Source organism: Coturnix japonica, chromosome 12 (assembly GCF_001577835.2).
Source record: "Coturnix japonica isolate 7356 chromosome 12, Coturnix japonica 2.1, whole genome shotgun sequence".
NCBI classification, from domain to species: domain Eukaryota; kingdom Metazoa; phylum Chordata; class Aves; order Galliformes; family Phasianidae; genus Coturnix; species Coturnix japonica.
In genome coordinates, this window is record NC_029527.1 from 11946172 (window position 1) to 11967112 (window position 20941).

Genomic DNA, 20941 nt, shown 5'->3' on the forward strand with positions numbered 1-20941 from the left:
ATTGTGTGCAGGGAACAGGGGATGCTGCAAGGGTAAGAGCAGACGGTGTTTAATTGCAGCAATTTTTCACTTTATTTGCTGTTTCTATTGAGCTGCGCTGCATGAAGGAGACGTATTCTCTCCAAAACACACCAAGTCGTCAGTTGCAAGAACTGCCTTAGAGCAAGAAAATTAAATTCAAAGAGGGTTGGAGCATCTAAATAGAAATGACTGTATTTACTTCACCTTCAAGCTATCCTGGTTTGCCACCTGCGGCAGGTAAAGCAGCTGGAAGGAAAATTAGGATGTGGAAGTCTTTAAGCCACAAATTAACTCTGCCCAGATACCCATAGGGTTTGTTCGGGCTTTGTTGTTTTGCTTAATTAAAGCGCTGCTTACTCTCATGAGAAAGACGTGTCCTGAAAGCAGAGCTGGCAGCTCCCTGCCCTGCAGAAGGCAGAGCCCCACATCCCCAGCACGAGGGCTGCAGGCATCGCGTGTACACTGGGTGCACGTGAACCAACTGCTTTGCTCCTTAGGTAAATCAATAAAGGCCACGACTCCTGCACTAACATTTCAATTAAGGTTCCCCACTGTGTATTCAACATACTAAACCAATTTATTGAGGATTAACAACTCTATAATTTACTGTATGCGTCTACCTTACAGGCACTGCTAAGCCTCCATTAACTGACAATAATACACAAGAGCTGCATTGATAGAGCAGCATGAAGTGCAATTTACTGCTTCAAAAATTGCTACTTCTGCAGAGCTAATATTTTTACCTACAAGTTGTGTAATTTTTCACGAGTACGGCAGATAAACCGTGTTAAACCTTTGGCTTTTAGGGATGCCTGGAAGGACCAGCAGCATCACATCCAGCTGCTGGCAGCCCAAACCTCCCACCACATGACTGTAAAATCCAGCTGTGGGTTACAGGTCGAGCACAGATGGAAAAGAGATAATTCACAAACTCCCTGAACGCTGCTCAGAAGTTTCCACGGTTTAAGAAAACATCTGAGGCCAACAATCATTCAATAATATCCAATAACCCATATTTTAAGATACATTTCCTACTAAAACACAGAATGGTAATGTGCTCTGAAACCACTCGGAATCCCTGAAGACGGGGGTTGTGTCTGTAAGCATTTCTGGCAAGCTCACAAGTTCTTCCAGTGCTCTGACACCCCAATTTGTTTGTCAGAAGTGCTCGTTCAGGAAATGCATCCCTGGGCAGAGCACTGCAAATGGAGAGCAGCACCCATGGTGCTGGGGGAAGGGTGAGCATCAAACCCATGCTCAGTTTTTGGCACCTGCTATAGTGCCTTCCCTTTGCAAAGCCCATTGCTCCAGCAGCACACAGCCACTGTGCCACCAGCTGCCACCAAATGCCACTGCACAGTGTCCCACACTGGTCAGATGCTGATGGCAAAGGAGGGCAAGGGACCCCTGGCACTGTGTTGTTCCCCTGCCCTGCTTCTAGTGAACAGTTAATCAGGAAGGGCCGATCTCCCCCCACAAAACACACTCACTTGAAAGAGGCACAAAGGAATATTTGTGCGCTGGTTAAAACCAGTCAGGCAAAGAGGAAGGGAAAAATAGCCCTGCAAAAACAGCAGGCGGGTTTCTGCCACAGTACGGGGGCTTCCCAGCCTGCATCCTTCCAATGCTGCTTCACATCATCATCCTCACTCATACAGGAGAAGGAAGGATGTGAGGGCAAGGAGGAAGGCACATCCCAAGGAAGAGCCGTGATTTCTGCTGTGCTGTCTTTTGCTTTGCAGCTCCTTACCGAAGTTCACTATGCTGCCCAAAGCCAAAGCAGCCAGCTCCGCAAGCCACCCATCAGCACCAACACAACTGGTCGATCACCACATCCACTGCTCGGTTCCCACTCAGTGCCAGCAATCCAATCTCACACAATGCTCAGCCAACTCTGCAGCTTCCTTTCATGGAGGTAATATCCTTTCCGACTGCACCTGCAGGTGGAATTGCAGCACTGTGCTCCTTGTTTTGCCCCTCATACAATTTTTCTTGATGCCCAAGACAGAAAGGACATTCCCTGCAGTATTCAACGCCACAGGCTGAAATGAAGAGAGGCTGCAGAGCCAAACACCTTGCATATAGAAAGAAATTATGTATACAACCCCAAAGCATTGGTAGGGGGATCTGTGCTGGCAGCGCTGCAGGTTGCAAGACCAGCTCTAACCTCCCAGAGGTGCAAAGAAAATACTGCTTTACTTGCAGTTTAAAAATAGCTCTTCTTTGTAACAGCAATTTAAGGGTAAAACATGTACATTTTAATCTAAAAAAACTCCTAAGTTGGCCATCTTAGCGAGAGATGTGTGGTTAACACCAGCATTCACCCTCTCCTTTTGAGTAATCAATGTCCAAACATAATGCACTTTCATTCCAAGCACTTTTATATTGCCAATAAAGCACCAAGCAATTTAATGGATTTCTAACCCCAAATTGGAAGCTGTACTGCATCCAACTGACTCAATTTGTTCAGGCTTAGAGGAAGCCCTGGAACAAAACGCTAGAAATAAAACCACATGTACTGATAACATTACAGAAATAGATACACCAAGAAGCAAATGTTCTGTCCCTTTATTTTATCTGACCTCCAACCTGTTTTAATTGACCTTCAAGATGGAAAGACTGCATTTAAAAGAAACCATTTCCACCTAGATCACGAGAAATGGAAGCCAAGCTATATATAATGCACTTGCTGCAAAACAAGGCAAATAAATCTACCATTAAACTACCTTTCACTTGACAATGAAAAGCTAGAAGAGACTTTCAAGTTAATTTACTCCCTATTTTACATCCTAAGCAGAGCTATTTTCTAGACAAACTTGCTTTCTCCCCTGTTGTAAAGCCTTCACTCCCCATGTGAAACAAACATAGCCAGGAGCTTCCCACATCCCCCTGCATTACACCCTGAAACACTTGGTGGAGGACAGTTGTTTTGGCCAGCAGAAAACTGAAGCTACAGATCTCAAAAGCAATGGTGTAACACAGGAGTTTCAAGCCGGTGGTCCACAGCACACTCCCTGCCACTAGAAAGCCAGCCCCAATGCTAAGAGCTATTTACCAGAACAAGCTTCCACACTCCTTTTTGTGCCATTCCTTTATCAGTGTTTATTGCTGGGACAGCAGCAGGATACCTACCAGGATTCTGAACCAGGTGAAGCTGGTACCTGAGTCTCAGCCTAAAGAGCATCATAAGGAAGCTGAAGGTGCTTAAATCTGGCACTTCTTTAAACTGCTGCATGCCAGAACTCACATATCTTATATAAAGCAGAATGGTACAAAGCAATGTAGTCTCCCTCAAATAACTTGTGCCACGTAAGTAACTGTGTACCTGTAAATTCAGGTAGTGAAATATTCAAGGAAGCAGACATGCACACATCTGTATGTGCACTGCTGCAGAGAGCAACACACCCACAGCCAGGTATGCAGACAAAGGCTTTATCAGCAAAGTCTGGGACAGCTGAACAGATTATGACAGTTGTGAAGAGTGCTAGTAAAAGTCTTTATTACACTCCTCCCCAGCATATAATGGCATATCTTTCACAGAAGCACTGTTCTTAAGATCTTTGAGAGCTTTACAGGTTTTATTGGTGCTCTTCTCCAACCTCTTCCGCTTATAAAGCCAGATTTCTTCATTAGCGCAACTCAGACTGCACAAAGACTCAGAGAGAGAGAACAAAACTTACAGCCAGCAACATTTTAGAAAGCGAGGGCAGATGTTACTGAGGTTGAATCAAGGAACAAGTTCCCTCTCCTATACATTTTTATTCTTTCCACGTTGCAGAGGTTTAGAGGTATGGGAAGGGAACACTACCCCAGTATTTTGCTACAGGAAGCAATTAACAACACAATCTGGATTCCAATGGAATCTGGATAAACTCATTTCATCTCCTTGCAACCGTTATTCCTGGCATCATGCAGTTCCACTTGGCACTCAAGACTGCACATTTTGCTGTATTTCTGTCCCAACCTTTGCCCACCAGAAGGTGCTTACGTGCCAATGCAGGCTCCAGCCCCAGCTTCCAGCACTGGGAACTCCTTCATCCAACAATCAGACCTGCAGGAAGATGTAAGAGAAAGCCAAACCCTTCCCCTCTTCTGTTGAGTTGGTCCCATTCAGGCACAGCCCAAACTAGCAGCTATCTCAAAACTGCACCGATGGCTCTGAAAGTCTAAAGTCCTAAAAGAACGAAACTCCACATGGGTGGCCACATTGAAACCAGCAAAACTAACACTACAGGAACAGAAATACGTTTCTTTTTTTTGGCTTTTCCAAGTGGTCCTTGCAAGCCAGGCGTCCTGCCAGGATGCTCACAGGGCTCTGGGCACACCAGCTTTGCACCAGATCCATGCAATTCAAGAAGGTGGTTATTTAAAGAACAACGTGAATGCAGAAGGTGCTCACAAGGTTTGTTGCTGTGCAAGGAGGGCCACAGCTGTGCCCATAGATTTGAGAATTCCAAACTCTCTTCTGGGAGCATGTTAAGTTAATTTCTGGTGAGAATAAGGGACTTGGTACTGTCTCCCTAAGGATGACCAAAAGAGTTCTTAGAGACGGGCCTTGACCAGCAGGGCACAGCCACACACCCCAATATACAATCAGGATTCCAAGCCTGGCTCTGCTACACCAAAGCCACATCAACAAACACATTTTCCTCCATTTGTCGCAGTTAGCCAGGTATGAAATAAAAGGCTTTCAGAATCTTCCAAACGCACAGGCTCCCCCCTCCAAAGGCTTCAGCAAACCAATGAGAATTGTGTAAAAACAAACCGTAGCACATTTTATAGGGGAAAATAACTTTGCTGCGACTGGAAACACATAACTGAGCTTTTTCTCTAACAAAACATACAGGAAATGGCTCTGCAAAAGTTAACTGAGTGATACTGAGCTTTCTCCAGAGTGTCGTATAGGAAATAACACTGCAGCAACAACTGCCTGATTTAACCTTTTGTCCAGACTACATCGCAGAGCCGGAGCACTGAGGTATCTGGTTGATGTTAACAATCCTCTGGTGCATTCTGCAGGAGGATGGCGGCACACAAAGCAGGTTATCATGCTCAGCAAAGCACCCCTGCCGTGGTCCAAAGCCTGGGCAACCAATTGCTGATGGAAAGCAGAATTTAATGATTTTCCCCTCTTGCAGCTGGCAGTTGGTTTTTATTTATTTATGAAAGATACGGAGAGGTAATACCCATCCTGAGATGCAAAAAGCAGGGCAGCCTTATCCATCCCATGCATGCAGAATCATGCCCAACGTACATAGCAGACACAGCAAGGAGCCCCATCCCTGCAGCATGTCATACAGCAGCAGCCCAACTGTCCCTCAAGGTGACACCACAACACCTTGGGGTGGGAGCCACCACCTCCACCATCCCAGCAGGGGTTGCACCAGTGGCAGTGATCCCCCAGCACTGCCAGAGCAGCACATCTGCCAAGAAATCTGGTGTCAATATTTGCCCGGAGCCCTGCAATCATAATAACATGAACTGAGCCAGGCTGCCCACATGCTCCAGCATGGAGAATGCATTGCTGTACAGAGCTGGAGTGAGTCCATTTCTCAGCATTCCTCTCTTATAGTCAATAAAGAAGCAGTGCAGCATCAGGAACGCATCTCGCCCACTGAATCCCCAGCACCTCACTCAGCCATCGCTCCACATAAAACGTGCTGTCTGGGAGAGAAAAAGGCGAGGAAAAGAAATCAAAGTTCTCCCCATTCCCACAAAACTTGAGTTCCCATGTAATTGCTGCAAGAATTGTTTTAGCAGGATGGAGCTCCCTGGGAGCAATGGGACACGCTCACTGCCTCACCAGGTTAGCCAGCAGGAAAACATTTCCTTCAGCAAGCTTGACGCAACCACCAAAGTTGCTCCAAGATGAAATAAAACTGGGGCAAAAGCCAAAAAAACCTAAAGCAGGGGACAAAACTCTCAGTGCAAGAGGCTCACGATAAAATACTCCACACAGAACAGCACTGATTTTAATGCACCAAATTGGCTGCTGGGAGAGAAGCCAACTCACGGCAATATCGCAGCTGGCCTCAGGAACGGCTCATGGCCAGGGGTGGTTTTTGCAGCCCCAGGTTTACGTGGAGTCACGTGAACACCATTACCTAAACTGCACCTTTTCCATGAACACCTTCCTCTGGAATAAAGGTTCTCATTTTGCTCTACATAAAAAACACCCTCCACAGGTTTATAGGCTTTAATTGCTATGGGAGCACATAAAAAGTGTCCAAATAAGTCTATTTAATGGTTACACATTAACTGTCATACACCTCCAGGCTTCTGTTATCCATAAATTTGCAAGATCAATAAACTCCTTATAAGCAAACTTTAGAATAAATACTTGCTGCTGAAAACGTTCCGTTCCTATTTACTAATAACTTTGTTAAATGACTTGGAAATTCTTACCTTCATCTGAAGCCTCCTGCTAGGGAAAAAGCTGTCTTTCAACACAAAGAAAAGGAATCAAAAATGTCTATTTCTCTCTTGCTCGGAATTGGATGCCTGCCCACAAGGTAATGCAAGAGCAGAGCAATGGCAGGCTGGGAAGGACTTGGCTACAGCAAAACATGTGTGAGAGCCTGTAGAGGCAGAGCCCCTCCAAACCCAAGGAGAAAAGCCTCCAGGAAGCACTGGGATGCTCTGTGCAACTCCGCAGGAAGGCAAACAGGATTTCATTTGTCGCCCTGAATCTAATGGGACTCAGCAGCACGGTGCAGCCCTGCTCTTGGTTGCTGCAGCACACTAAATGCCTGCTGAATTTTACACTGGGCGTATAGGGAAGCCCTGGAGTGCACAGCACAACACTCAGAGCAGTATGGGGAAGGGGAGAGGGCGAGAGAGAGCGAGGCAGGCAGCCTGAGAGTGATTAAGTGTTGATCAAATCCAACTATTTCATAAAGTTTCTGGTATGCCCGACTGGCTTCAACGGTCTCCATGCTTTGCTGTGAAATCCCTGCAGTGTTTATGAGAAGTCTGCAAATGGCTCCTTTGTCGCCTTTTATTATTATTATTCCTCTTTAATAAAGGAAACACAAAGGCTGAAGCTGCTGGGACATCAAAAAGCCGTCAACCAATGGCTGCCCAACACCTCATGCCTCCTGTCCTTTGGGGCACTGGAAAGGTACTGCCTTCTCCCTAATCTGACCCCTCTTTCCTGCAGTGCAATGCCAAGCTGGGCACAGTGCTGACCCTTCCCTATAGTTGGGAGCACCACACTTTGGGGGCAGAGCTGTGCCAGCACTCAAACCATGCCCAAACCCTACAACAAGCCCACAGCCTCCCCCCCCATCCACACTCACTGAATCCCCATTGTAAACAGCGAGCAGAGGCCAAATAACACAGGGAGGCCCTTGGAAAGATGGAATCGCTTACTATCAGGAGGGAGGGAGATTATAGAGGTTATTTAAATTAAAAACAAACTAGACAAACAAATAAGCCCCATTTCCCTCCCCCCGACCGCTGCTGCCTGCTCTGCACATGTTATCTGCAAACTGCGGGCAAAGCAATTCCCTGCTCTGTGCTATTTCACAATCTGCTCGCTCTGAACCTTACACTACGTAAGAAATTAAACAAACATTTCCTCCTTTTCCTTCTTCGGGTGTCTATTCCCCTTCCCCCCCCCCCCTTTCCAGGGCTGGGCTCTGAAGTACAGCCCTACATGAGGCCAAGGCATAGCCAGCAGCAGGGCTCCCCACCAGCCCCAAAAAGCCCCAAGCTTCCCCCAAAAGAGGCAGGGAAGAGTTTGCACAGTAGTTTGTGATTGCACAGGTTGATCCACACAGCAAACAGGCAGCCCCGTGCACTTCCAAAATACACCAAGGACAGCCACGGGGGAAAGGAAGGCGATACCAAAACACAACGTAGAGATAACAGGAAAACTTTGCAGAAGTCAATTAAAAAGGCAGCCAACCCTAGAGACAGAAATCCTCAGGAAAGCAGCACTCCTTCCACACGGACTGCTTGCTATTACATGCAGCCGTAGCAGCAAACTGGCGAATAAAAGCCTTTGCCTCAATCCACTCATATTTGCAACAGGTTTACATTACAAATTCAGGGTTTATCTGGCTTGCAGAAGGCTGCGAGGGAAAGCTGGGAAGCGAGAGCATGGAATGAACCAAGGGGCCGAACGCTGGAGACCCAAGAGTCAGGTTGTTGGAGTTTTTTGTGGTTGCTGCTATTTAATGGCAATGCCTCATTATGGTTTGGGATAAAGGAAGCTTTTGTTAACTACCTGCTCTCTCCCTCCCTCTGCACCTTCCCTCGGGGTTTTGAGATCACATGAAAAACACATCCCAAGCTCCTCCAGAGATTTTTCTGCACAGCCAAAGCTGACAAGACTTGACATTCCTGAAATGTTTAAATGAGAGGGAGAAACAACAACATTTTTTTCAAACCCACTTTATACATCGCGCACAAGCAAAAACTGGCCCAAATCCAATTAAAAAAAAATTATATATATATACATATATATATATTTACATACACACAATATATATACATTATATTTTTTATATATATATATTTACATACACACACACATTTGCAAAATCATCTTAAATCCTTCAGATGTTCTGGATTGAAGAAAAAAAATCCATTTGCTGCCGAGCAGATGCAAACCCCTGCACCAAATGCAGTGTGTTCCCAGGGGAGCTGCAGAGCAGAGCCATAATCAAGGCCATGGACAGTCCCAGCACTGAGCCTCAAACAGCCTGGCAGCCCATCACACAGCCGTGACCTGAACACAGCTTGTGCATCCTGGGCTCTGCAGTGAAACCTCTTTTTGGGAAAGGGATTTGGAAATCCCTTCCAAAAGCACAGGGATACTTACAAGCCAGGCTCAGAATTAAACATTTCAGCTATAAAATGGGCAGCAGTCAAGAAGGCCCCATTTTAGCCAAATACCAGGAAAAGCACATCGCAATCAGCAGCTGTTTCATTAACTGATTTACATGTTGGCTCATTTTGGATATTTTTCCAGACTGGAATCTTGCTTTGCCCAACGCTTCTGGACAGACCTGGGTGAGGAGCAGGGTCCTCACAGATAATTACAGCCAGTAATAAAACCCGCTGCAAGCGATACAAACCAGATGTAGGAACAACTGCATGTGCTGCAAAAGGTATCACTGCCCAGAGAACCAGCTGCCAGGAGTGAGCACCTCAAAACCCACGCCACAAACATCACTTAACAGTGGGCAGAATGCCCATGGGTGCAGAATGGGTTACACGAAGCACACCAGGTCCTGCTGGTCAATTATTCTTGCTTGGTTTACTAGCATAGAAATTCAGGCATCAAAGAGGACCGCTGTGCTCCACTTGTGCAATAAACTCCTTTCACCGACATCACTTCACACTTTACAGAGTGCAAAGTTCACACTGATATTGTTGGCTTTCTCACTTGCTGCTTTTTGGCACCAGCCTGCCTGCTTGGCCGTTCATTAATATACAAGCAGTACCTTAAAGGCTTTGTTCCACAGGCCTAGCTGGGCTGTGAGCCGTCATACAGCAAGCACTGGTTTGCGGGGGACAAGCAACAAAAGTTATCTGCAAGAGTGCAAATGTGTTTAGATGTTAGGATACAACATCTAATCACAACATCATTCCTTGGTGATCTCCAGGACACACTTGGATGTTATCCTGCTCTAGGAGGCCATGCTGGAGCAGGGGTTGGACCAGATGGACCCAGATATCCATATCAGTCCTGTGATTTTCATACAACCTGCAGTATCATAAAGCACAGGTGACACAGCAAAGGCTGCCTATGTGCACCAACAATGAGAAAGGTGCCATAGTTATTTGTCAGCTAGCTTGGGATACCATGTAAGGCAGCCATGGACAGCCCAGTGTGTGCAGGCCTACCTACAGCAGGCTGTGCTGAGTTCCTGGCTGCTTTGACATGTGGAGGAGTCGTGTCCATCAACATCCCAACCAAGGGAACATGCTCCAAATGTCCTCTCTAAAAACCAAGCCATTTTCTTTGTTTCCTGGGCCCAGCCAGCATCAGCAGCTGCCTTGCTTTCCAAACCAACCTGGCAGCCCAGATGGGAACAGGCACAAAGAACTGACCCCAGCCTCCCTTAATACATTACTAAACCCTGTCTTATTTGTCTTCCCTGGGAGACTAAACACAGGTTATTAGTTCAATATAAAACTCTAAGTACACGCTTGAAAGACAGAGCACAAAAACAGTTTAATTGTGAAGAATATTAAAAAAGCACTCAAGGCCTTTCATACCACATTAAGAAGTTTCTGTCCCAACTTTTCAAGATTTGCTTATGATGGAGATGAGCCCAAGTGGAAAAATCAAGAATCCTTGAATTCTGAGGGAAGCTTTATCTGACTCTGGACTCATACCTGCACACAGTGCAGTGAAACTTCCAGCCCTGTTCATTGCTATCACCTCATGCTCTCTCCCCACCAACACAAGGTCATGACAAAGTTTCTACCCATGTCCCCCGTTTTCATAAATCATTACAGATCTGGATTCACATCAGCGGGATTACATGAGATCAGCCAAACATGCACATGCTGGAGAGAGAAGACAACACGGCTCTTTAAAACTTGAGAGTATTTTTCATTTATAAATAGTTTACATTTTTTGGATCCAGTGGTGGACGACTCGCTCAGTCTGTACGGAAACCAAAGAAATATCATGTGTGAGCACTAACCACAGCGTAACAGAGATAATAAACAACAGATGGGCAGCCATGTGCAACGGGGCTGGTGCTCATAGTTGGGGAGGCAAAGAAAAAGAAGGAAGAAAACCAGCAAGCATCACTCAGCTGAAGGCCCTGTGGTGTTTCAGAGTTCTGGGGACCTGTTTCTCTATGTTAGGCTACACGAGTGATCTGAAAAACAGCTTGAGCATGCAAGCAAAGCACCTGAATGCTGCTGGGCTCCTGGGAGGCCTCCAGCCTTGTGGGCTTTGCCAATGGAGTCAACACAGTCGACAAACCTCCTGCCCAGCATCTGCCCCCACAGCAAATTAAACTAAAATGGATGCTGACCTCTCCCTTGTCTATGCTTTTACAAACGTTTTAGAGATTATGTCAAACAATATCCCACCCCGCACAATAGTGTTTAAAAACAAAAAGCAGGACAACTTTGTATTTGCCAAGCAGAGAAACCTGGAACTGGAGCATCTCTATTGAAATTAGCCTGCCAAGACCAATTTGATGCCTTTTCTTACCACAAGGAATTCTGCAAGTATGCTGATAATGTTTAAGCATCAATATGTATCCGTAGATAGAAGAAAAAGAAAAAACACCACTCTACAATACACACTTTCCAGATTTTGCCACCATTTATCAATTGCAAGAGTATTTCCAGACCACTGGTCTGCCACAAGTGTGCAGACACCAAACCAAGAGTCTCAGCACCCACCTCCTCCCTGAGCAAAAGCCTGACACACTTGACTGAACAAAGGTTTGCTCCCAATTATATTTCAGATTCTTCTAACAATAACTGCGTGGCGTCTGGCACCAACACATCTGAGCCTTTGAAGTGGTTCTCAACTCCAGCAGGAAAGGGAGGGAGGACAAAAGGGGAATCAACTGGCAATTTGAGTTCCAGTCAAACCACCACGCTGAAGAGAGAACCTTAATACCATAATCCCCGAGCACACCACAAATGTTTACAGCTAACAAAAAGAACCCACACAGGACAGCAACACGTTGGTGCTGTAAGGTTTGGGCTATGGGGTGCTTGTGATCAAATCTCTTCTTGATGTGCTTAAGTCAGCATCCTCATGGAGTCTAAATGGAGCTTGCAGGGCATGCAGGTACACGGGTTCTTTTCTATCACTTACATCCTTTAGGGATCCAAATTCTTTTTCAGATCTCACCTTACATGACATCGGCAAGAAGCACGTGAGAGATCAGTGCAGGGCAATGAGCCTCACTTTTAAAAATGCGTATCTTATCTGTTCTGTTCAAATAAGTACAGTGAGGTCTAACAGCAACAAGGTAGCAAAGCGGAACAGCTCCCGGGGTGGAGGTTTTGATTGGAATGATTGAGGGAAAAAAAAAAAAAAAAGGATATAAACGCTTTATTTATTTTCCCCAAGCTGCATCCAAGTCCTACCAGCTCTTTTTGTAAGGCTGGGTAGTTTCTGGAAACATCTTCTGGCCCAAAACATTCTCAGAATTTCAAGAATCTGCTCCACAAATCTTGAGGCTGTTTTGTTCAGGAATGCTGACATGTGGGCAAAGGGAAACCTAAACGGTTCCCTTGAACGTTGCAGAGAACTTTAAAGTCTGCCCAAGCTGAAAAATGCAAGAGTCAAAACTTTGAAGGAAGCGTGGGTTTTCTGCTCAAAGGCAGCTGCATTTCAAATATCACCCAGAACACAACCTTCAAAACAAGGGAGCACAGCCGTGCCTGGACAGCTTGTGCTCCTAGCAAGGCTGGTCCCACCAGTGCTCTTTTTATTGCCTATCACCCAGCAGCATCAGGAGAATAGTTTCCTGAGGGTGTGAAGTTACTCTGGCTGGCTGCAAAGCAGAGATGCAAGAAGGGACACATCTTAGCACTGTAAGGCTGACTGGTGGTCAGGATGCACAGGAAACCAGAGAGGAAGTAATCGGAAATTGTTGGACAGAGAGACTTCCACATTTTGTATCCAAATGTGCAGGCCTGTAGCCTGCAATTAATTGCGCTCTTATTTTAGCCACATCTCTTGCAAACAGAAATCCTTGTGGTTTAATTAGCACAAGCAGCCCCAGAATTAGAGCTGCCATCTCCAGAAAGGTGGATTTTTGTTATTTTGACTTTTGAAGAAGTTGAACGTCGAGCTTGCACAGCTTCAACACGCGCAGTCTGCTTCAGAACAAGCTGTATGCTGGCATTGTAACTTGTGCATGGGGAGCTGCAGAACCTAACCTGAGAGCTAGCAGGGTGCTGGCAGCCAGAGGTGAAGCAAGCAGCAAGGGAACCAGGCTGAGAGCACAGCAGCAGCTAACTGGGAAACGCTGGTACTGCAGGAGGGGAATGCTATCTGGGGTTTCCAGCGGGGTGCTAGGGAGAAAAGCTGTCACAGTCCAAGGAGAACAAGTACTCTGGGAGCTGGAGCAAGCCACGGGGACACACAGATGAATGTGGGATCGTGTCGGTCACAGGCACCCCTGCCAGCTAAAAGAACAGCTCATAAGGCTCTTGTATAGCAGACCACAAAGTGCTAGCACTTGAAACACAAGTGCTGGAAGGAGACTGGGAGCAAGCAGCATTGCAGTAAACAGCTCAAGGCTGCTATCTGGCAGCACCCAGGGATGCCATGCTACTGCACAGCTCTACCCTTCCCCTAGGGATACTGGTAAAGCCCAAGGAGCAGGACTGCGTGCCCAGCACATCTGCGCATGCAGCAATACTGCCAGGCTGGGAGGACACAGGCACCCAGGGTGATTGCTCAACACTCGCAGGCTTGGAGGCACAAAGTCCACTTCCTGGAAGCTCTCCTCCAAACACGGAGCAGAGAGTTGATGAAACTGTTCCCAGCTGTGGCTGCAACCATCACAAAGTCTTGCTGTTTTTGCTGAAACACTTCCTACTGCTGCCTGGGCAGTGCTGCATGGAGGAGTGAACAGACTGGGTCCCAACAAGGCCAGAATGCAGGAGGTACCACCACTGGTAACTGCCTCCTAGAGACCATTATGCAAGACAAAGCTAGAGCTAACTGTTATTTGAAGCAGACAGCACAAACCCAACGTGTTCTGCCATATTCATACAGCTTTCCACCCAAGCAGATCAACCTAATGACCAGCACACATCTCCACTGACAAGTTCAGTAAGAATGAAATCAGAACTCCTGAAAAGGGTTCAATTCCATCTCTCGCACCAGGAGCTTCCTGCAACCACTCATACAGGAGAGCTGAATCTGCCTAACCACAACTTTACGATCATCAATAAGCCATTTCCTAACCTGCTAACAAGGAAAGCAAAGGTCATTCGTCTGCTCTTGTGAACGCAGAGTCATCCGAACCCTCTAAGTTCACCGATCTCAACAACTTCTGGGCAGCGATCTGCTCAATAACAAAGGTTGGAGAGTGGGAAGCAGGACAAAGTTTACAGCCCTGCGAGACAAAAACAACTCTCACACACTGCCATATAAGAGAAGCCTAAACATGTGGATAAGATGTATATGTTTAATGGGGCACTTACGTGCCATACTTCAGAAGAAACCCATAAGGCATTTGAAAGCCAAGGATTCTTACTTAAGACTTGTTGGGAGGAATAGAGTTGTTTATAGAGCAACACGGAGAGGAACAGCACAAAAACATGTTTAGCAAAGGAAGAGTGGAAAGTACTGTGACATTTCAAAGTGAAATATCATATGGTTTGCTTAAATCTCCTACAATGGGATAAATCTCCCCACTTTGCCCAAACAGATGAAGCACAAGCGTTGCTCTGACTCTGCCCCTGGCTCCAGAGGAGACAAAGGCTTCCTGGCAAGGTCAGACCAGGGCAACAGGGGGGTGAGTGGAAGCCCCAGATTTAACTTTATTCATTTATTTTAATATAAAGACCTATGCTAAAGGAAGGCAGCTAGTGCTTTTCTGCAGCTCTTGAGCAGATGCACAGCCAAGCATCACCTAAAATAAGCCCTGGAAAACTAAGCTAAGATTTTTAGGACTGTTCACGGCACCGAAGGAGGCAGAGCAAGCTTTCCCCATCTTCCCCCAGCTCACAAACACAAAGAGGAGGACGGATAGGCAGCTCTGTTTGGACAACTGGAACACATTTAGGGGGTGATTTTTCACAGGGCCTCCAGCCAGGCAGTTTCCTCTGATAGCCATTTTATTACCCACAACACAATTTGCAGACCAGCAACTCCCCTACCCACAGGGGCTGCTGCTGCACCAGTGCTGCCCAAGCACAACAGGGAAGCCACCCACCAGCACAGCAAGCCCTGAAAGCAGACAAGAGACTGCTAAGGTGCTAGCACTGATGGCCAATGCTAGGGCAGCATAGAGATGAGAGCATCCCATCCAGGTGGGCACACAGCAGCAAGCACAGGCTTTGGGAAAATGGGAAAATATTGTCATCTGCATCTCTGTGCTGGAGGAAGCAACACAGTCCAAATCTCATGTTTTGCTTCTTTCATTCCTCCCATGGCTTGCCCTGCTTTTCTGCAGTGAGCAAAGGGCCTGCCAACTGGAGGAGGTGGTCTGGAGAGCAGGATCTTATTTCAGGGTTTCACAGCCAAATTTCCACCGAACTTAAGGTACATGTTTTCTAATCTGGAAGGAGTCATCTAAAAATAGGCACCTTCATTGGAAGGGAAACGCTCTCAGCACACTGCCTGCACAGCGGATGGGTTTAAGAGCAACTCATTTAGGGCTACACCTCTGCAGTTTTCCCAGCCTGCCACAGACCAGGTGGCTGCCTGTACTTCAGCCCTTAATCAAGCTGAAAATGCAACCAACAATCAAAGCAGACTCCTTAGCTCAGCGGCCATGACGCCCCATCACATCCTGAGGGGTGCCCCCAAATAGCAGGGCCTGCTTCTAGACTTCCCCAAAATTACACAGCTGTGGCTGAAGAGCCAACGTGCTGAAAAGATAAGGAGGAAGCGTAACATACTGCACATGTTGTGGTCCTGGGCTGAAGCTGGCACTGGCTGGGGGTGAAGGACTCGAGCTGCAGCACAGGATTTGGTTAACTATTAATGGATGACTCAGCTCCAACAATAAAATGCATTTCGTGTTCTGCGTTAGCAAAACAGCATCCTGATCCTTGACTGGGGCCCGAGTGCACTGCAGGAGAAAGAAAAATTATCTCTGCTCCGTTCATTAGCATGATCCCATCAGCTCCAACGTTGCAAAACAAGGAGTCACAGTGCGCGATTAGGTTAGCAGCACAGAATGATGATGTTAAAAACTGATGAGCTGAGCTAACTCAATCCGAGGTGTCTGACAGCAGGATCAGTGCAAAGCCCCACAGCCTGATTGGGATTTCTGGGCGCGGCTATCATGTGGGACAATGCAGCAGGTCTTATCTGAGCTGGGCACTGAGAGGTGAGAGCCACTGGGAAGCTTTGCATCGTGCAGACCTCAAGGCAAAGCTCCAACCTCTCTGAGAGGGAAGTAGCCAAGAGCTAAAGGCAGCACTGCAGATTCCAAGCACCCACTGTGCATTCAATGGGGCAGCTGCGCCAGCAGGCATGGAGCTAGGCTGCACAAGGGGAAACCCAAGCGATGGGAGAAGGCAAGCCAGCCCCACAGCACGCTTCTTCAGCCTATACTTCAGCCTGGGCTCCCCAAGGCTCAGTCACCCTCTAGCCCCACACATCTGCAGGGCAGTTTGCAAAGCAAAGTCAAAACACCGAGCTGCTACAAAATCATAACAGGTTGGTTTTCCTAGAGAACAACTGCTGTGTGTTCATTTCTCTGATGCCTACTGGGCTTCTTGTCCCTCTGCTCTGGGAACTTTCCCTCCCCTTTTCCCCAGCCCATCCATTCTCCCCCTTTCATGCTGCAGCCATTATAAAGGGCACTGAATATTAACACAGCCCATTGAGCACTTTCCTTTTGTAGGGGACCCTCGCGTTTCAAATTGCAGTCACCGTACAGAGAGAAAAGCCTCAAAGTGATTAAATGCCAGAAGCTTCTCAAAAGCAGAGAGGAATACGGAGGTGGCTGTGGGGGTCCTGGAGACTACAACACAGCAGCCAGAAGGGCTTCAGATCTGCACTGCGGATCTCAAACTCACATCTAACCCCAGTCCGGGTGGGATCACTCCTCCCAGCCGGGGCACAGCTCGGGATTAAGACACGAAGATCAGACAGCAGATGAAGGCTCGCTGCTGTTCTCCAGTGGGAGCCAATAAATGTCATGGCATGCTGGGGGTGGGCAGTGAATCCCAGACACATGTTCGCAGGCAGGGCGGATTTATTTGCAAGCGTGCGGCGCTGCGAGGACAGGCTCTGCCATCACCCTGACCCAGCAGCCCCCCCTCCCAAAAATCAGTCTCCAGCAATGGCTGCTTCATCTGTGTCCCATTATTTCAATAGGCTCGGAACTGCCAGAAACTTTCCCTCTGCAACACCTCCGCGTTCATCCCCCACTACCTCCTCCAGCCAAGGAAGCTGCTTTAACTGTTGGCTGTGCTCACAAGATGTGGCCCTAGTTTAATAAAAAAAAGTTAATGAAGAATTCGGAGCACAGGCATCCCGGACTTGTTGCTTTCAACCAAATCTCTCCCTATTCACATTCCTGAGCACAGCAGGGCTCTGTCCCAGGCTCCCAGCTCAAATGCCTGTGGCCAGGCACCCACAGGACTCCCAGCAGCACCCAGGTGCTGAGAGCAGCAGTGCTGGGCAGACAGCCTCAATGCAATGTAACCATAGCCCCATTTATCTTCCTGGGACAGTTCAGAGCAGGGACCTGCACACTCAGCACCCCATGTCCACAACCAGCCAAGGGCAAGGAGCTCCCTCCTCATTCAACTGTTGCTGTTGATATGAGATGCAAGCATTTCATTCTTTTATTCTGTTTCGCAGCCATTAACATTCAGTCCTCCTGGGCTGCACGCAAAGTTTGGATCAACTCATCCCTTCTTGAGCTGAACTGAAAGTGGCTGCACTCACTTGCACAACACCAGCTCTGGCGCAGCACAACAGGAGAGCAGTGTCTGCTCTGCACTGAGTCAGCTGGGTGTTCAGACCAGGGCTGTGTGGGTCCTGCTCTATCACAAGGTGCTGCAGCTGGTCGTGCAGTGCTGCTCCCCCTAAGAACCCCAACCTGTGCCACTCTGCATTGGCTGCGAGTGACCTCAACACGCTGCCCTGAGTGCATCAGTTCTGCCCTCTGAAAGCCGAAGAGAAAAGTCACAACTGCAAGAACGGCAGCCAAGGAAGAAATAACAATAGTTTCAAAAGCTCTCCCTGCTTTTCCTGGGCACTGATAGCCCTGTTGACAAAATACGTAGTGATTAGGGCAGTGCACAACCCTCCCCAGCGTGCAGAGTTTCCTGCAGTCCAAACAAAAGCTTTATCTTAACACACTGAAAACCAACCCAGCACTGCTTGGACACCCGGGCACTAATTAGGAGGGGGGGAGGGAAGATAAACTGCTAAGGAGGGATTTTTGAAAGCAATCAGTGAAGTGGGGACTTGCAAGCCACTGAATAAGGGATCTCCATAAGAGTTCATATGAGTGATGCCATAAGAACTCATGCTGAGTGTGTGTACCTAGGCTGGGGGTCCCAGCCCCACAGCCCTGTCCATATAAAAGCTATGGACAAAGGTGACAAACCATATCTTGCTGAAGTGGCTACAAGTCCAGCAGCTCCCAGGCAGCAGATTTATACAAGTGATTAGTTTACCAATAAAACTCTCTCAACTCAAAGACATTCCAAAATCTGTTCCATATGAAAAAGACACTCCTGGGCATTCGCGCTCCCAAAAAAACACCATAAATTCGGTCAAACCAGGCTATTAATGCATTTCCCTGCATGAAACAAGATGTGCTGTCCTATTTTTACATGGCATGTGGGGATTCTGGCATTATGCTGAGATGAAGAACTTCACAGGACAGTGCCTGATGCTGAACAGGAGCAAGCAGCAACAGGTGAGCAGGCAGCCACAGCCTCATAGCGACACCTGAGAACTCTGGGTCAAACACAGTATTTCTGCAGCCATAAGAAGGGAACGCAGAGAGAACCTGACAGGCCCTCATCGTTCTTAATAGGAAGCTGGACGGTCTGCAGTAATATTCGGGTGACTTCTCTCCTGACAGAGCTGAACCTATACAAATCACTGCTGTAATAGATGCTCCCCGGTGACCTGTACAGGGGTTCGAACAGCAGGAGTGCAGCAGTTTTCCCGTCTCCATTTCTGGATGCTCATTTATAGAGGTTATTGACCAGAGTGGGGCACTGATCTCTGCCCAACTACAGGCAAAGAGACACTCATCGTTCATCGCATCGCAACCGTGGGACGCACAGAGCTGTCAGCACTCGGTTTCAGCTCTGAAGGGCTCAGCAGCACCCGGGGGATGCGTCTAAATATTTCCTAAATCTCTGAGGGAAAACCTCACAACAAACCCACGACCGTAACTCTAAGCACAGGGACACCTCGATGACTTCGACAAGCAGAGACGAACCGACAAGCAAAGACGAGGGCCGGCAGGGAGGCAGCGAGAGGCAGGCAGAGATTGCGGTTCATTTGGCAAACCCTTCGTTCCCCCAAACCCATCCCAACGCGCCCCGGTGCCGCAGTGGGCGCTCCGAGCCGCAGCGGGGCAGCCCGGCCCCGTATAAACGCAGCGCAGCGGGGCCGGGCCGGGCTCTGCCCCTCGGAGATGCCCAAATAAGGCTCCGGAGGATCGCAACGGGACCCCCGCTTCGGGCGGCATCGCCGCTTTCCTCACACCCAGCACGGAGAAAGAGGAGACCCCTCATCCCGTATAAACAAGGTTAAAACACCCGCCCGCAATACTCACACGTGCCGCAGCCCGGCGGACAGCAGCTCCCGGGGCACCTCGGGCAGCCCCAACCCGCCGCAGCGCAGCCGCTCCCCGTCGCAGCCGCAGCCGTCGGGGCAGGAGGCGGCCGAGCCCAGCAGCACCGCCAGCAACAGCGGCAACGCGGAACCTCCGCCGCCCCGCGACGGCATCACCGCCATTTTGTATCCGGCACCGGCCCAAAGGTCCGAAGCGGAGCGGAACGCGGTCCCGGTTCGCGGTTCCCGGAGCGCTCAGCGCAGCTCCAACACCCGCAGCACCATCGCCTCGGCCGCCGGACCCCGCGGGGCGCTCAGGGCATCCGCCGTGCAGGCAGAGCGGAGCGGATCCGCGCTCTCTCCGCCTCCACGAGCGCTTATTTCTCCCCGCTGACCGCCAACACCCGGCTCCGCTCGGTGCCCGGTGCTCGCCCTGCCGTCCCGCCGGACCCCTCCGCTCCGCTCGCCGCGGTCCCACGTTGGCTGCACCGCAACATGTAGCCGCGCCGCCCCCCGCGCGTCCGCCCATTGATAGCGCCGCTATTGGTCAGGATCTTCCCCCCGCTCTGCGTCTCATTGATGCCGGCTGCCCGTCAATCACAGGCGCTAAGTCCCTCCTCCCTTTCCCACTCCAGGTGTGAACGCGCCCCCCCCCCGCTCCAATCCACTTAAAGGGGAAGCGCCCTCCGCTCTCCGTGCAAAGGGGGAACGTGCCGAGAGCTCCCCACGGTCTCTGTGTAACCTTCCCCATCTTATATCACGGACATACCCTGCAAGGACGCAGTGCAGGAGCACAATGTGATCACTTCACCCTAAACTCAAGCAGCTGCCTAAATTCACCCAGTGTTTGAAAGCCCCGGGTTCTACCATTGGAGGGGACAAGCCTTGCACAGATATGAGAGTTCTCCTCTCGATTCAGTGGCACAGGGCTCAGCCAATGGATGCACCATGATAATTAGCAGCAAAGTTAATGTTGGTGCAACTCCTCCCCCTGACAGAATCACAGAATTATCAAGGTTGGAAAAGACCCAGAAGATCATCTAGTGCAACCATTACCAATACCTCCAGGCTAAATCATATTCCTGACCAACGAGGGTGACCTGATAATGGCCTTTCAGTATCTTAAGGGTGGCTGTAAGAAAGAAGGGGAGATTCTGTTCTTACTTTACAATAAGGAGGGGTGAGGCACAGACTGCTCAGAGGGGTGGTGGATGCCCCATCCCTAGAGACAGCCATGGTGAGGCTGGAAGGGCTCTGAGCACCTGGTGGAGGTGGAGGTGTCCCCATACAGTGCAGAGTTGGACCAGATGGCCTTTAAGATCCCTTCCAACTCAAACGATTCTATGTCCCATGCTAAATCACATTGTACATGCACTGGGAATCAATCCCCAGCAGCACTCAAGGGGAACTGAGTGCACTCACAGTGCTCCTGCCGTGCCCCAAACCCAACTCTGTGTTATGGAGTTGTGTACAACGTGGAGGATGCTT

At 48.7% G+C, this 20941-nt stretch overlaps 1 protein-coding gene across 1 annotated transcript in view; it reads right to left on the reverse strand.

Annotated features, from left to right (window-relative positions):
* Window positions 1-19997, reverse strand: part of LRIG1 (leucine rich repeats and immunoglobulin like domains 1) — a 75783-nt gene extending 55786 nt beyond the window's left edge. The window contains 4 exon segments of the mRNA XM_015875192.2: window positions 19455-19654; window positions 19657-19752; window positions 19754-19832; window positions 19834-19997. Coding sequence (XP_015730678.1) covers window positions 19455-19654; window positions 19657-19752; window positions 19754-19832; window positions 19834-19982 — 524 coding nt within the window. The 5' untranslated portion in view covers window positions 19983-19997.
* Window positions 19998-20941: the final 944 nt, after the last annotated feature.